The 18,030-nt window shown below is 47.0% G+C and overlaps 1 protein-coding gene across 2 annotated transcripts in view; it reads right to left on the bottom strand.

The window, feature by feature from the left end:
• Window positions 1-18,030, bottom strand: part of tiam1a (TIAM Rac1 associated GEF 1a) — a 136,818-nt gene that overhangs the window by 9,238 nt on the left and 109,550 nt on the right. For both annotated transcript variants that reach the window (XM_082958333.1, XM_082958334.1), the window contains 4 exons: window positions 16,185-16,243; window positions 14,917-15,013; window positions 7,594-7,681; window positions 6,989-7,161 (listed from right to left, as the gene is read on the bottom strand). In XM_082958333.1, the coding sequence (XP_082814459.1) occupies window positions 6,989-7,161; window positions 7,594-7,681; window positions 14,917-15,013; window positions 16,185-16,243 (417 nt within the window). The remainder of the gene's footprint in view (window positions 1-6,988; window positions 7,162-7,593; window positions 7,682-14,916; window positions 15,014-16,184; window positions 16,244-18,030) is intronic.

Here is an 18,030-nt window from a genome sequence, read left to right as displayed (position 1 = left end):
TCCCTTGAGGTTACAGAGGAATCACCCTACCTGCTCTGTTTCCCCTGAGGTTACAGAGGAATCACCCTACCTTCTCTGTTTCCCTTGAGGTTACAGAGGAATCACCTACCTTCTCTGTTTCCCTTGAGGTTACAGAGGAATCACCCTACCTTCTCTGTTTCCCTTGAGGTTACAGAGGAATCACCCTACCTTCTCTGTTTCCCTTGAGGTTACAGAGGAATCACCCTACCTTCTCTGTTTCCCTTGAGGTTACAGAGGAATCACCCTACCTTCTCTGTTTCCCTTGAGGTTACAGAGGAATCACCCTACCTTCTCTGTTTCCCTTGAGGTTACAGAGGAATCACCCTACCTTCTCTGTTTCCCTTGAGGTTACAGAGGAATCACCCTACCTTCTCTGTTTCCCCTGAGGTTACAGAGGAATCACCCTACCTTCTCTGTTTCCCTTGAGGTTACAGAGGAATCACCCTACCTTCTCTGTTTCCCTTGAGGTTACAGAGGAATCACCCTACCTTCTCTGTTTCCCTTGAGGTTACAGAGGAATCACCCTACCTTCTCTGTTTCCCTTGAGGTTACAGAGGAATCACCCTACCTTCTCTGTTTCCCTTGAGGTTACAGAGGAATCACCCTACCTTCTCTGTTTCCCTTGAGGTTACAGAGGAATCACCCTACCTTCTCTGTTTCCCTTGAGGTTACAGAGGAATCACCCTACCTTCTCTGTTTCCCTTGAGGTTACAGAGGAATCACCCTACCTTCTCTGTTTCCCCTGAGGTTACAGAGGAATCACCCTACCTTCTCTGTTTCCCTTGCGGTTACAGAGGAATCACCCTACCTGCTCTGTTTCCCCTGAGGTTACAGAGGAATCACCCTACCTTCTCTGTTTCCCTTGAGGTTACAGAGGAATCACCCTACCTGCTCTGTTTCCCTTGAGGTTACAGAGGAATCACCCTACCTTCTCTGTTTCCCTTGAGGTTACAGAGGAATCACCCTACCTTCTCTGTTTCCCTTGAGGTTACAGAGGAATCACCCTACCTTCTCTGTTTCCCTTGAGGTTACAGAGGAATCACCCTACCTTCTCTGTTTCCCTTGAGGTTACAGAGGAATCACCCTACCTTCTCTGTTTCCCTTGAGGTTACAGAGGAATCACCCTACCTTCTCTGTTTCCCTTGAGGTTACAGAGGAATCACCCTACCTTCTCTGTTTCCCTTGAGGTTACAGAGGAATCACCCTACCTTCTCTGTTTCCCTTGAGGTTACAGAGGAATCACCCTACCTTCTCTGTTTCCCTTGAGGTTACAGAGGAATCACCCTACCTTCTCTGTTTCCCTTGAGGTTACAGAGGAATCACCCTACCTTCTCTGTTTCCCTTGAGGTTACAGAGGAATCACCCTACCTTCTCTGTTTCCCTTGAGGTTACAGAGGAATCACCCTACCTTCTCTGTTTCCCTTGAGGTTACAGAGGAATCACCCTACCTTCTCTGTTTCCCTTGAGGTTACAGAGGAATCACCCTACCTTCTCTGTTTCCCTTGAGGTTACAGAGGAATCACCCTACCTTCTCTGTTTCCCTTGAGGTTACAGAGGAATCACCCTACCTTCTCTGTTTCCCCTGAGGTTACAGAGGAATCACCCTACCTTCTCTGTTTCCCTTGAGGTTACAGAGGAATCACCCTACCTTCTCTGTTTCCCTTGAGGTTACAGAGGAATCACCCTACCTTCTCTGTTTCCCTTGAGGTTACAGAGGAATCACCCTACCTTCTCTGTTTCCCTTGAGGTTACAGAGGAATCACCCTACCTTCTCTGTTTCCCTTGAGGTTACAGAGGAATCACCCTACCTTCTCTGTTTCCCTTGAGGTTACAGAGGAATCACCCTACCTTCTCTGTTTCCCTTGAGGTTACAGAGGAATCACCCTACCTTCTCTGTTTCCCTTGAGGTTACAGAGGAATCACCCTACCTGCTCTGTTTCCCTTGAGGTTACAGAGGAATCACCCTACCTGCTCTGTTTCCCTTGAGGTTACAGAGGAATCACCCTACCTGTTCTGTTTCCCTTGAGGTTACAGAGGAATCACCCTACCTTCTCTGTTTCCCTTGAGGTTACAGAGGAATCACCCTACCTTCTCTGTTTCCCTTGAGGTTACAGAGGAATCACCCTACCTTCTCTGTTTCCCTTGAGGTTACAGAGGAATCACCCTACCTTCTCTGTTTCCCTTGAGGTTACAGAGGAATCACCCTACCTACTCTGTTTCCCTTGAGGTTACAGAGGAATCACCCTACCTTCTCTGTTTCCCTTGAGGTTACAGAGGAATCACCCTACCTTCTCTGTTTCCCTTGAGGTTACAGAGGAATCACCCTACCTTCTCTGTTTCCCTTGAGGTTACAGAGGAATCACCCTACCTTCTCTGTTTCCCTTGAGGTTACAGAGGAATCACCCTACCTTCTCTGTTTCCCTTGAGGTTACAGAGGAATCACCCTACCTTCTCTGTTTCCCTTGAGGTTACAGAGGAATCACCCTACCTTCTCTGTTTCCCTTGAGGTTACAGAGGAATCACCCTACCTTCTCTGTTTCCCCTGAGGTTACAGAGGAATCACCCTACCTTCTCTGTTTCCCCTGAGGTTACAGAGGAATCACCCTACCTTCTCTGTTTCCCTTGAGGTTACAGAGGAATCACCCTACCTTCTCTGTTTCCCCTGAGGTTACAGAGGAATCACCCTACCTTCTCTGTTTCCCTTGAGGTTACAGAGGAATCACCCTACCTGCTCTGTTTCCCCTGAGGTTACAGAGGAATCACCCTACCTTCTCTGTTTCCCCTGAGGTTACAGAGGAATCACCCTACCTGCTCTGTTTCCCTTGAGGTTACAGAGGAATCACCCTACCTTCTCTGTTTCCCTGAGGTTACAGAGGAATCACCCTACCTTCTCTGTTTCCCTTGAGGTTACAGAGGAATCACCCTACCTTCTCTGTTTCCCTTGAGGTTACAGAGGAATCACCCTACCTTCTCTGTTTCCCTTGAGGTTACAGAGGAATCACCCTACCTTCTCTGTTTCCCTTGAGGTTACAGAGGAATCACCCTACCTTCTCTGTTTCCCTTGAGGTTACAGAGGAATCACCCTACCTTCTCTGTTTCCCTTGAGGTTACAGAGGAATCACCCTACCTTCTCTGTTTCCCTTGAGGTTACAGAGGAATCACCCTACCTTCTCTGTTTCCCTTGAGGTTACAGAGGAATCACCCTACCTGCTCTGTTTCCCTTGAGGTTACAGAGGAATCACCCTACCTTCTCTGTTTCCCCTGAGGTTACAGAGGAATCACCCTACCTTCTCTGTTTCCCTTGAGGTTACAGAGGAATCACCCTACCTTCTCTGTTTCCCTTGAGGTTACAGAGGAATCACCCTACCTTCTCTGTTTCCCTTGAGGTTACAGAGGAATCACCCTACCTTCTCTGTTTCCCTTGAGGTTACAGAGGAATCACCCTACCTTCTCTGTTTCCCTTGAGGTTACAGAGGAATCACCCTACCTTCTCTGTTTCCCTTGAGGTTACAGAGGAATCACCCTACCTTCTCTGTTTCCCTTGAGGTTACAGAGGAATCACCCTACCTTCTCTGTTTCCCTTGAGGTTACAGAGGAATCACCCTACCTTCTCTGTTTCCCTTGAGGTTACAGAGGAATCACCCTACCTTCTCTGTTTCCCTTGAGGTTACAGAGGAATCACCCTACCTTCTCTGTTTCCCTTGAGGTTACAGAGGAATCACCCTACCTTCTCTGTTTCCCTTGAGGTTACAGAGGAATCACCCTACCTTCTCTGTTTCCCTTGAGGTTACAGAGGAATCACCCTACCTTCTCTGTTTCCCTTGAGGTTACAGAGGAATCACCCTACCTTCTCTGTTTCCCCTGAGGTTACAGAGGAATCACCCTACCTTCTCTGTTTCCCTTGAGGTTACAGAGGAATCACCCTACCTTCTCTGTTTCCCCTGAGGTTACAGAGGAATCACCCTACCTTCTCTGTTTCCCTTGAGGTTACAGAGGAATCACCCTACCTTCTCTGTTTCCCTTGAGGTTACAGAGGAATCACCCTACCTTCTCTGTTTCCCTTGAGGTTACAGAGGAATCACCTACCTGCTCTGTTTCCCCTGAGGTTACAGAGGAATCACCCTACCTTCTCTGTTTCCCCTGAGGTTACAGAGGAATCACCCTACCTTCTCTGTTTCCCTTGAGGTTACAGAGGAATCACCCTACCTGCTCTGTTTCCCTTGAGGTTACAGAGGAATCACCCTACCTTCTCTGTTTCCCCTGAGGTTACAGAGGAATCACCCTACCTTCTCTGTTTCCCTTGAGGTTACAGAGGAATCACCCTACCTTCTCTGTTTCCCTTGAGGTTACAGAGGAATCACCCTACCTTCTCTGTTTCCCTTGAGGTTACAGAGGAATCACCCTACCTTCTCTGTTTCCCTTGAGGTTACAGAGGAATCACCCTACCTTCTCTGTTTCCCTTGAGGTTACAGAGGAATCACCCTACCTTCTCTGTTTCCCTTGAGGTTACAGAGGAATCACCCTACCTTCTCTGTTTCCCTTGAGGTTACAGAGGAATCACCCTACCTTCTCTGTTTCCCTTGAGGTTACAGAGGAATCACCCTACCTTCTCTGTTTCCCTTGAGGTTACAGAGGAATCACCCTACCTTCTCTGTTTCCCTTGAGGTTACAGAGGAATCACCCTACCTTCTCTGTTTCCCTTGAGGTTACAGAGGAATCACCCTACCTTCTCTGTTTCCCTTGAGGTTACAGAGGAATCACCCTACCTTCTCTGTTTCCCTTGAGGTTACAGAGGAATCACCCTACCTTCTCTGTTTCCCTTGAGGTTACAGAGGAATCACCCTACCTTCTCTGTTTCCCTTGAGGTTACAGAGGAATCACCCTACCTTCTCTGTTTCCCTTGAGGTTACAGAGGAATCACCCTACCTTCTCTGTTTCCCTTGAGGTTACAGAGGAATCACCCTACCTTCTCTGTTTCCCTTGAGGTTACAGAGGAATCACCCTACCTTCTCTGTTTCCCTTGAGGTTACAGAGGAATCACCCTACCTTCTCTGTTTCCCTTGAGGTTACAGAGGAATCACCCTACCTTCTCTGTTTCCCTTGAGGTTACAGAGGAATCACCCTACCTTCTCTGTTTCCCTTGAGGTTACAGAGGAATCACCCTACCTTCTCTGTTTCCCTTGAGGTTACAGAGGAATCACCCTACCTTCTCTGTTTCCCTTGAGGTTACAGAGGAATCACCCTACCTTCTCTGTTTCCCTTGAGGTTACAGAGGAATCACCCTACCTTCTCTGTTTCCCTTGAGGTTACAGAGGAATCACCCTACCTTCTCTGTTTCCCTTGAGGTTACAGAGGAATCACCCTACCTTCTCTGTTTCCCTTGAGGTTACAGAGGAATCACCCTACCTTCTCTGTTTCCCCTGAGGTTACAGAGGAATCACCCTACCTTCTCTGTTTCCCTTGAGGTTACAGAGGAATCACCCTACCTTCTCTGTTTCCCTCTGAGGTTACAGAGGAATCACCCTACCTTCTCTGTTTCCCTTGAGGTTACAGAGGAATCACCCTACCTTCTCTGTTTCCCTTGAGGTTACAGAGGAATCACCCTACCTTCTCTGTTTCCCTTGAGGTTACAGAGGAATCACCCTACCTTCTCTGTTTCCCTTGAGGTTACAGAGGAATCACCCTACCTTCTCTGTTTCCCTTGAGGTTACAGAGGAATCACCCTACCTTCTCTGTTTCCCTTGAGGTTACAGAGGAATCACCCTACCTTCTCTGTTTCCCTTGAGGTTACAGAGGAATCACCCTACCTTCTCTGTTTCCCTTGAGGTTACAGAGGAATCACCCTACCTTCTCTGTTTCCCTTGAGGTTACAGAGGAATCACCCTACCTTCTCTGTTTCCCTTGAGGTTACAGAGGAATCACCCTACCTTCTCTGTTTCCCTTGAGGTTACAGAGGAATCACCCTACCTGCTCTGTTTCCCTTGAGGTTACAGAGGAATCACCCTACCTCCTCTGTTTCCCTTGAGGTTACAGAGGAATCACCCTACCTTCTCTGTTTCCCTTGAGGTTACAGAGGAATCACCCTACCTTCTCTGTTTCCCCTGAGGTTACAGAGGAATCACCCTACCTTCTCTGTTTCCCTTGAGGTTACAGAGGAATCACCCTACCTTCTCTGTTTCCCTTGAGGTTACAGAGGAATCACCCTACCTTCTCTGTTTCCCTTGAGGTTACAGAGGAATCACCCTACCTACTCTGTTTTCCTTGAGGTTACAGAGGAATCACCCTACCTTCTCTGTTTCCCTTGAGGTTACAGAGGAATCACCCTACCTGCTCTGTTTCCCTTGAGGTTACAGAGGAATCACCCTACCTTCTCTGTTTCCCTTGAGGTTACAGAGGAATCACCCTACCTTCTCTGTTTCCCTTGAGGTTACAGAGGAATCACCCTACCTTCTCTGTTTCCCTTGAGGTTACAGAGGAATCACCCTACCTTCTCTGTTTCCCCTGAGGTTACAGAGGAATCACCCTACCTTCTCTGTTTCCCTTGAGGTTACAGAGGAATCACCCTACCTGCTCTGTTTCCCTTGAGGTTACAGAGGAATCACCCTACCTTCTCTGTTTCCCTTGAGGTTACAGAGGAATCACCCTACCTTCTCTGTTTCCCTTGAGGTTACAGAGGAATCACCCTACCTTCTCTGTTTCCCTTGAGGTTACAGAGGAATCACCCTACCTTCTCTGTTTCCCTTGAGGTTACAGAGGAATCACCCTACCTTCTCTGTTTCCCTTGAGGTTACAGAGGAATCACCCTACCTTCTCTGTTTCCCTTGAGGTTACAGAGGAATCACCCTACCTGCTCTGTTTCCCTTGAGGTTACAGAGGAATCACCCTACCTTCTCTGTTTCCCTTGAGGTTACAGAGGAATCACCCTACCTTCTCCGTTTCCCTTGAGGTTACAGAGGAATCACCCTACCTGCTCTGTTCATGGCTGGTCTGTTTCCCTTGAGGTTACAGAGGCGTTTGCCTCCGAAGGGGACATATTGCTGGTTGGGTGGTAGAGACTCAGTCTTCATCAGCTGACGTCGTTGTTTATCCCTCAGGATGGAGTGGACTGTCTTCAGGAAGTCCTTTTTACTGTCCACAGAACTGGGGTCGGGGACACGGACACGTTAAATACACATCCACAAAATCCATTACAAACATACACCCAAATATATTACACACACACACACACACACACACACACACACACACACACACACACACACACACACACACACACACACACCGTGTAAACCTTTACACAAGCACACAATACACACATTCATGTGACACACACATTCAAATTCATGTAAACACACAATTATGTAAACACACACACACAAGCACACAAAACACACAATTATATAAACACACACACACGTAATGGTGCTGCAATATGTGTTTTTCTGTATTTTATTCAATTGATACATGAATCCGTTTCATTTCATTGAAAATAGCTATATGTTTAAACAGATAGGTATTTCAAATGTGTTCTCGGCGTGACGTCAGCCACACAGTTGTGATGTCAGAACTCACCTGCAGCACAGGTGAAAGGTTCTCTCTGGTCTCCCCTCAGACTCTGACCTCACGTGAACTATCTCACACACCGCTGTACCCTCGGAGTCTAGCAAGGAGAGAAAGAAAGGGAGAGAGAGCAGAGAGCGAGAGAGAGCAGAGAGCAGAGAGCGAGAGAGAGCGAGGGAGAGAGCAGAGAGGGAGAGAGCAGAGAGTAGAGAGAGGAGAGAGAAGAGAGAGCAGAGAGCAGAGAGAGAGCAGAGAGAGAGAGAGAGAGAGAGGGAGAGAGCAGAGAGGGAGAGAGCAGAGAGTAGAGAGAGGAGAGAGAAGAGAGAGCAGAGAGAGAGAGAGAGAGAGAGAGCAGAGAGAGAGCAGAGAGAGAGAGAGAGAGCAGAGAGAGAGAGAGAGAGCAGAGAGAGAGAGAGAGAGAGAGAGCAGAGAGAGAGAGAGAGAGAGAAGAGAGAGCAGAGAGAGAGAGCAGAGAGAGAGAGAGAGCAGAGAGAGAGAGAGAGCAGAGAGAGAAAGAGAGCAGAGAGAGAGAGAGAGAGCAGAGAGAGAGAGAGAGAGAGAGAGAGAGAGAGAGAGAGAGACAGAGAGAGAGAGAGAGAGCAGAAAGAGAGAGAGAGAGAGAGCAGAGAGAGAGCAGAGAGAGAGAGAGAGAGAGAGTTATCAACGTCGCCTTAAATCCCTACTATCTAGTGGAGAGGAAGAGAGATGAGCGTCAGAATGATGGATGGAGCAGGACAGGTAAAACGAAGGAGGTGACAGGGACAGTAAGATGAAGGAGGGAACAGGGACAGTAAGATGAAGGAGGGGACAGGGACAGTAAGACGAAGGAGGGAACAGGGACAGTAAGACGAAGGAGGGACCAGGGACAGTAAGACGAAGGAGGGAACAGGGACAGTAAGACGAAGGAGGGACCAGGGACAGTAAGATGAAGGAGGGGACAGGGACAGTAAGACGAAGGAGGGAACAGGGACAGTAAGACGAAGGAGGGAACAGGGACAGTAAGATGAAGGAGGGGACAGGGACAGTAAGACGAAGGAGGGAACAGGGACAGTAAGATGAAGGAGGGGACAGGGACAGTAAGACGAAGGAGGGGACAGGGACAGTAAGCCGAAGGAGGGACCAGGGACAGTAAGACGAAGGAGGGAACAGGGACAGTAAGACGAAGGAGGGAACAGGGACAGTAAGACGAAGGAGGGAACAGGGACAGTAAGATGAAGGAGGGAACAGGGACAGTAAGACGAAGGAGGGAACAGGGACAGTAAGACGAAGGAGGGAACAGGGACAGTAAGACGAAGGAGGGAACAGGGACAGTAAGATGAAGGAGGGAACAGGGACAGTAAGACGAAGGAGGGAACAGGGACAGTAAGACGAAGGAGGGAACAGGGACAGTAAGACGAAGGAGGGAACAGGGACAGTAAGATGAAGGAGGGGACAGGGACAGTAAGGTGAAGGGAAGAGTATGGAGGATAGAGGTCTACACGGATCCACCTGTACCCGAATATCCGAGCCCAAATCCGGGACCCGAGTGGGTCCGGATCCAGAATACTTCTTTTTTTTCTCGCACTGTAAGGTCTACTACACCTGTTGTATTCAGCGTTTCACTGTGAGGTCTACTACACCTGTTGTATTCAGCATTTCACTGTGAGGTCTACTACACCTGTTGTATTCAGCATTTCACTGTGAGGTCTACTACACCTGTTGTATTCAGCATTTCACTGTAAGGTCTACTACACCTGTTGTATTCAGCATTTCACTGTGAGGTCTACTACACCTGTTGTATTCAGCATTTCACTGTGAGGTCTACTACACCTGTTGTATTCAGCATTTCACTGTAAGGTCTACTACACCTGTTGTACTCAGCATTTCACTGTAAGGTCTACTACACCTGTTGTATTCAGCATTTCACTGTGAGGTCTACTACACCTGTTGTATTCAGCATTTCACTGTGAGGTCTACTACACCTGTTGTATTCAGCATTTCACTGTGAGGTCTACTACACCTGTTGTATTCAGCATTTCACTGTGAGGTCTACTATACCTGTTATATTCAGCATTTCACTGTGAGGTCTACTACACCTGTTGTATTCAGCATTTCACTGTGAGGTCTACTACACCTGTTGTATTCAGCATTTCACTGTAAGGTCTACTACACCTGTTGTATTCAGCATTTCACTGTGAGGTCTACTACACCTGTTGTATTCAGCATTTCACTGTAAGGTCTACTACACCTGTTGTATTCAGCATTTCACTGTAAGGTCTACTACACCTGTTGTATTCAGCATTTCACTGTGAGGTCTACTACACCTGTTGTATTCAGCATTTCACTGTACGGTCTACTACACCTGTTGTATTCAGCATTTCACTGTGAGGTCTACTACACCTGTTGTATTCAGCATTTCACTGTAAGGTCTACTACACCTGTTGTATTCAGCATTTCACTGTACGGTCTACTACACCTGTTGTATTCAGCATTTCACTGTGAGGTCTACTACACCTGTTGTATTCAGCATTTCACTGTAAGGTCTACTACACCTGTTGTATTCAGCATTTCACTGTACGGTCTACTACACCTGTTGTATTCAGCATTTCACTGTGAGGTCTACTACACCTGTTGTATTCAGCATTTCACTGTGAGGTCTACTACACCTGTTGTATTCAGCATTTCACTGTGAGTTCTACTACACCTGTTGTATTCAGCATTTCACTATGAGGTCTACTACACCTGTTGTATTCAGCATTTCACTGTACGGTCTACTACACCTGTTGTATTCAGCATTTCACTGTGAGGTCTACTACACCTGTTGTATTCAGCATTTCACTGTAAGGTCTACTACACCTGTTGTATTCAGCATTTCACTGTACGGTCTCCTACACCTGTTGTATTCAGCATTTCACTGTGAGGTCTACTACACCTGTTGTATTCAGCATTTCACTGTAAGGTCTACTACACCTGTTGTATTCAGCATTTCACTGTGAGGTCTACTACACCTGTTGTATTCAGCATTTCACTGTGAGGTCTACTACACCTGTTGTACTCAGCATTTCACTGTAAGGTCTACTACACCTGTTGTATTCAGCATTTCACTGTGAGGTCTACTACACCTGTTGTATTCAGCATTTCACTGTGAGGTCTACTACACCTGTTGTATTCAGCATTTCACTGTGAGGTCTACTACACCTGTTGTATTCAGCATTTCACTGTGAGGTCTACTACACCTGTTGTATTCAGCATTTCACTGTGAGGTCTACTACACCTGTTGTATTCAGCATTTCACTGTGATGTCTACTACACCTGTTGTATTCAGCATTTCACTGTGAGGTCTACTACACCTGTTGTATTCAGCATTTCACTGTGAGGTCTACTACACCTGTTGTATTCAGCATTTCACTGTGAGGTCTACTACACCTGTTGTATTCAGCATTTCACTGTGAGGTCTACTACACCTGTTGTATTCAGCATTTCACTGTAAGGTCTACTACACCTGTTGTATTCAGCATTTCACTGTGAGGTCTACTACACCTGTTGTATTCAGCATTTCACTGTGAGGTCTACTACACCTGTTGTATTCAGCATTTCACTGTGAGGTCTACTACACCTGTTGTATTCAGCATTTCACTGTGAGGTCTACTACACCTGTTGTATTCAGCATTTCACTGTAAGGTCTACTACACCTGTTGTATTCAGCATTTCACTGTGAGGTCTACTACACCTGTTGTATTCAGCATTTCACTGTGAGGTCTACTACACCTGTTGTATTCAGCATTTCACTGTAAGGTCTACTACACCTGTTGTATTCAGCATTTCACTGTGAGGTCTACTACACCTGTTGTATTCAGCATTTCACTGTGAGGTCTACTACACCTGTTGTATTCAGCATTTCACTGTGAGGTCTACTACACCTGTTGTATTCAGCATTTCACTGTAAGGTCTACTGCACCTGTTGTATTCAGCATTTCACTGTGAGGTCTACTACACCTGTTGTATTCAGCATTTCACTGTGAGGTCTACTACACCTGTTGTATTCAGCATTTCACTGTAAGGTCTACTGCACCTGTTGTATTCAGCATTTCACTGTGAGGTCTACACCTGTTGTATTCAGCATTTCACTGTAAGGTCTACTACACCTGTTGTATTGAGCATTTCACTGTGAGGTCTACTACACCTGCTGTATTCAGCATTTCACTGTGAGGTCTACTACACCTGTTGTATTCAGCATTTCACTGTGAGGTCTACACCTGTTGTATTCAGCATTTCACTGTGAGGTCTACTACACCTGTTGTATTCAGCATTTCACTGTGAGGTCTACTACACCTGTTGTATTCAGCATTTCACTGTAAGGTCTACTACACCTGTTGTATTCAGCATTTCACTGTGAGGTCTACTACACCTGTTGTATTCAGCATTTCACTGTGAGGTCTACTACACCTGTTGTATTCAGCATTTCACTGTAAGGTCTACTACACCTGTTGTATTCAGCATTTCACTGTAAGGTCTACTACACCTGTTGTATTCAGCATTTCACTGTGAGGTCTACTACACCTGTTGTATTCAGCATTTCACTGTAAGGTCTACTACACCTGTTGTATTCAGCATTTCACTGTGAGGTCTACTACACCTGTTGTATTCAGCATTTCACTGTGAGGTCTACTACACCTGTTGTATTCAGCATTTCACTGTAAGGTCTACTACACCTGTTGTATTCAGCATTTCACTGTAAGGTCTACTACACCTGTTGTATTCAGCATTTCACTGTAAGGTCTACTACACCTGTTGTATTCAGCATTTCACTGTAAGGTCTACTACACCTGTTGTATTCAGCATTTCACTGTGAGGTCTACTACACCTGTTGTATTCAGCATTTCACTGTAAGGTCTACTACACCTGTTGTATTCAGCATTTCACTGTAAGGTCTACTACACCTGTTGTATTCAGCATTTCACTGTGAGGTCTACTACACCTGTTGTATTCAGCATTTCACTGTGAGGTCTACGACACCTGTTGTATTCGGGCGCACGTTACAAATAAACTTTGATTTGATCTGATTGTCACAGGTTCCGGGTCGGATATGACTGTCACAGATCTGGGGCACAAACAGTTTGTTGTGGTTGGCCGATCATAAGTCATCAAAGCGTCAATAAGCTACGGTCACAGAGCCTCTGTGTGGTAAACGTTAGGAGATACCTAATCAGTGGAAGATGGAATTAAAATGACGGAATTAATAGTTAAAGTAGAAAGACAGCTAATAACGACCGAGAGCCAACAGGGCTGCTACTTCATTTTTCTGAATGGAGTTGTTATTAACTGTAGAATGAGAAATTAGCCTAGCTAGCTAACGTTAGCTAGCTTAACTAGCTTCTCCCGGGTTTGATGCAGTCAAGACAAAGTACTACGTCATTGTATTGGATGATAAATTAGCCTAGCTAGCTAACGTTAGCTAGCTTAACTAGCTTCTCCCGGGTTTGATGCAGTCAAGACAAGGTACTGCGTCATTGTATTGGATGATAAATAACCTAGCTAGCTAACGTTAGCTAGCTTAACTAGCTTCTCCCGGGTTTGATGCAGTCAAGACAAGGTACTGCGTCATTGTATTGGATGATAAATTAGCCTAGCTATGGCAGCTATTAGTCTACTATAGCTCGAGTCGGCTGGGTTGGTTGCGGTCTCTCTCCCTGTGTCATTCACAGTATGGCACCTCTCTCTCCCTCCCTGTGTCATTCACAGTATGGCACCTCTCTCTCCCTCCCTGTGTCACTCTCTCACAGTATGGCACCTCTCTCTCCCTCCCTGTGTCACTCTCTCAGTATGGCATCTCTCTCTCCCTCCCTGTGTCAATCTCTCACAGTACTGCACCTCTCTCTCCCTCCCTGTGTCACTCTCTCACAGTACGGCACCTCTCTCTCCCTCCCTGTGTCAATCTCTCACAGTACGGCACCTCTCTCTCCCTCCCTGTGTCACTCACTCACAGTACGGCACCTCTCTCTCCCTCCCTGTGTCACTCTCTCACAGTACTGCACCTCTCTCTCCCTCCCTGTGTCACTCACTCACAGTACGGCACCTCTCTCTCCCTCCCTGTGTCACTCTCTCACAGTACGGCACCTCTCTCTCCCTGTGTCACTCACTCACAGTACGGCACCTCTCTCTCCCTCCCTGTGTCACTCTCTCACAGTATGGCACCTCTCTCTCCCTCCCTGTGTCAATCTCTCACAGTACGGCACCTATCTCTCCCTCCCTGCGTCACTCACTCACTCACAGTACGGCACCTCTCTCTCCCTCCCTGTGTCAATCTCTCACAGTACGGCACCTCTCTCTCCCTGTGTCACTCACTCACAGTACGGCACCTATCTCTCCCTCCCTGCGTCACTCTCTCACAGTACGGCATCTCTCTCTCCCTCCCTGTGTCACTCTCTCACAGTACTGCACCTCTCTCTCCCTCCCTGTGTCACTCACTCACAGTACGGCACCTCTCTCTCCCTCCCTGTGTCAATCTCTCACAGTACGGCACCTTTCTCTCCCTCCCTGTTTCACTCTTTCACAGTACGGCACCTCTCTCTCACTCCCTGTGTCAATCTCTCACAGTATGGCACCTCTCTCTCCCTCCCTGTGTCACTCTCTCACAGTACGGCACCTCTCTCTCCCTCCCTTCTCTCAGGTCTTATCAGCTCCGCGTAATAAAGTAGCTTAAATAATTACTTTTCTGCTGCTTCCCTCACTCGGATCAGACCGGGTCTGGATCCGACCAGGTCTAAAAGGAAACGGGTCTAGTTGTCCTCGGGTCTAGACCCGTTTAGACGAGTCTGTACATTATAAAAAAAATATATTCATGTATATCGGATGCGGGGGTGAAAGCCCCAGGTACATTTTGGAACTGGTCCAACTTTTTTTGGACCCCGTGAAGACCTCTCTAATGGAGGGTGAGAGGGGTGTAGAGAGGACGGCAGAAAGAAAGGTGGAGGGATCAGGCAGAGTAAAAGGTGGAGGGATCAGGCAGAGTAAAAGGTGGAGGGATCCGGCAGAGTAAAAGGTGGAGGGATCCGGCAGAGTAAAAGGTGGAGGGATCAGGCAGAGTAAAAGGTGGAGGGATCCGGCAGAGTAAAAGGTGGAGGGATCCGGCAGAGTAAAAGGTGGAGGGATCAGGCAGAGTAAAAGGTGGAGGGATCAGGCAGAGTAAAAGGTGGAGGGATCCGGCAGAGTAAAAGGTGGAGGGATCCGGCAGAGTAAAAGGTGGAGGGATCAGGCAGAGTAAAAGGTGGAGGGATCCGGCAGAGTAAAAGGTGGAGGGATCCGGCAGAGTAAAAGGTGGAGGGATCCGGCAGAGTAAAAGAAAGAAACACATACTTGTGAGGGCGCGGACTTGTAGGGCGTCTGTCGAGATCATGTGACGGAACAGGAACGGGACTCTGTCATCTGCCACAGCAGGACGATGAGACCCGCCCTGAAAGAGAGACACACACACACACACACACACACACACACACACATACACACACACACATACACACACACACACACACACACACACACACACACACACACACACACACACACACACACACACACACATACACATACACATACACACACACACACACTTTTAGAGCAAGGTTTGCTACAAGTGTGTGCAATGATACTGTATCTAATAAACAGTCCTCTACTTTATAGAGCGTAATGATACTGTATCTAATAAACAGTCCCTCCTCTACTTTATAGAGCGTAATGATACTGTATCTAATAAACAGTCCTCCTCTACTTTATAGAGCGTAATGATACTGTATCTAATAAACAGTCCTCTACTTTATAGAGCGTAATGATACTGTATCTAATAAACAGTCCTCCTCTACTTTATAGAGCGTAATGATACTGTATCTAATAAACAGTCCCCCCTCTACTTTATAGAGCGTAATGATACTGTATCTAATAAACAGTTCTCCTCTACTTTATAGAGCGTAATGATACTGTATCTAATAAACAGTCCTCTACTTTATAGAGCGTAATGATACTGTATCTAATAAACAGTCCTCCTCTACTTTATAGAGCGTAATGATACTGTATCTAATAAACAGTCCTCTACTTTATAGAGCGTAATGATACTGTATCTAATAAACAGTCCCTCCTCTACTTTATAGAGCGTAATGATACTGTATCTAATAAACAGTCCTCCTCTACTTTATAGAGCGTAATGATACTGTATCTAATAAACAGTCCCTCCTCTACTTTATAGAGCGTAATGATACTGTATCTAATAAACAGTTCTCCTCTACTTTATAGAGCGTAATGATACTGTATCTAATAAACAGTTCTCCTCTACTTTATAGAGCGTAATGATACTGTATCTAATAAACAGTTCTCCTCTACTTTATAGAGCGTAATGATACTGTATCTAATAAACAGTCCCCCCTCTACTTTATAGAGCGTACAGAAAGTGCATATTTTATTGGAGCACTCAACCCTTTTACTTTCACATGAAGACTTTAGAGGGAGCATTAACCCAGATCCACTCTACGGGTGACCCCATTGTGTCTGTTCCAAAACTAAAAGCATTCCAAAACGCCCTCTAGGACATGGGCCCCCCAGCAGTATAGTAACAGGGGTAAAGGAAAACTCACAAGCTTCTTCCTCTGCTTGGAGCGATCTCTGTACACAAAGACCACCGCTGTCTTGAACACTGGAAGAGAGATGGAGAGAGAGGGAGAGTGGTGGGGGTGAAGGTATGGGGGAGAGAGATGGAGAGAGGTGAGGAGGAAGGTAGGGGGAGAGAGATGGAGAGAGGTGGGGGTGAAGGTAGAGGGAGAGAGATGGAGAGAGGTGAGGGTGAAGGTATGGGGAGAGAGATGGAGAGAGGAAGGAGGAAGGTAGGGGAAGAGAGATGGAGAGAGGAAGGAGGAAGGTAGGGGGAGAGAGATGGAGAGAGGAAGGAGGAAGGTAGGGGGAGAGAGATGGAGAGAGGGAGGAGGAAGGTAGGGGGAGAGAGATGGAGAGAGGAAGGAGGAAGGTAGGGGGAGAGAGATGGAGAGAGGGAGGAGGAAGGTATGGGGAGGGAGATGGAGAGAGGAAGGAGGAAGGTAGGGGGAGAGAGATGGAGAGAGGGAGGAGGAAGGTAGGGGGAGAGAGAGGTGAGGGTGAAGGTAGGGGGAGGGAGATGGAGAGAGGAAGGAGGAAGGTAGGGGAAGAGAGATGGAGAGAGGAAGGAGGAAGGTAGGGGAAGAGAGATGGAGAGAGGAAGGAGGAAGGTAGGGGGAGAGAGATGGAGAGAGGAAGGAGGAAGGTAGGGGGAGGGAGATGGAGAGAGGGAGGAGGAAGGTAGGGGGAGAGAGATGGAGAGAGGTGGGGGTGAAGGTAGGGGGAGAGAGATGGAGAGAGGAAGGAGGAAGGTAGGGGGAGAGAGATGGAGAGAGGAAGGAGGAAGGTAGGGGGAGGGAGATGGAGAGAGGGAGGAGGAAGGTAGGGGGAGAGAGATGGAGAGAGGTGGGGGTGAAGGTAGGGGGAGAGAGATGGAGAGAGGTGGGGGTGAAGGTAGGGGGAGAGAGATGGAGAGAGGTGAGGGTGAAGGTAGAGGGAGAGAGATGGAGAGAGGTGAGGGTGAAGGTAGGGGGAGAGAGATGGAGAGAGGAAGGAGGAAGGTAGGGGGAGAGAGATGGAGAGAGGAAGGAGGAAGGTAGAGGGAGAGAGATGGAGAGAGGGAGGAGGAAGGTAGGGGGAGAGAGATGGAGAGAGGGAGGAGGAAGGTAGGGGAAGAGAGATGGAGAGAGGTGAGAGTGAAGGTAGGGGGAGAGAGATGGAGAGAGGAAGGAGGAAGGTAGGGGGAGAGAGATGGAGAGAGGGAGGAGGAAGGTAGAGGGAGAGAGATGGAGAGAGGAAGGGGTGAAGGGGAAGAGCATTAGAATAGCACATCATTTCATACCACATTGTAAAGCATTTACCAAAGAAGATTTACAAACTACATGTATTCTTTTAGGGGTTAGCATTAATACTAACCACTAACATAACACTAATACTAACCCCTAACCACTAACACAATACTAATACTAACCACTAAGACAATACTAATACTAACCACTAACACACCACTAATATTAACCACTAACACAACACTAACCACTAACCACTAACACAACACTAAGCACTAACACACCACTAATACTAACCACTAACACACCACTAATATTAACCACTAACACAACACTAACCACTAACACAACACTAAACACTAACCACTAACACACCACTAACACAACACTAATATTAACCACTAACACAACACTAATACTAACCCCTAACCACTAACATAACACTAACCACTAACACAACACTAACCACTAACCACTAACACAACACTAACCACTAACACAACACTAATACTAACCCCTAACCACTAACATAACACTAACCACTAACACAACACTAACCACTAACCACTAACACAACACTAACCACTAACCACTAACACAACAC

Source organism: Salmo salar, chromosome 11 (assembly GCF_965601325.2).
Source record: "Salmo salar chromosome 11, fSalSal1, whole genome shotgun sequence".
NCBI lineage: Eukaryota > Metazoa > Chordata > Actinopteri > Salmoniformes > Salmonidae > Salmo > Salmo salar.
The sequence above is the reverse complement of the archived record's forward strand: the minus strand, read 5'-3'. Positions and strand labels throughout refer to the sequence as shown.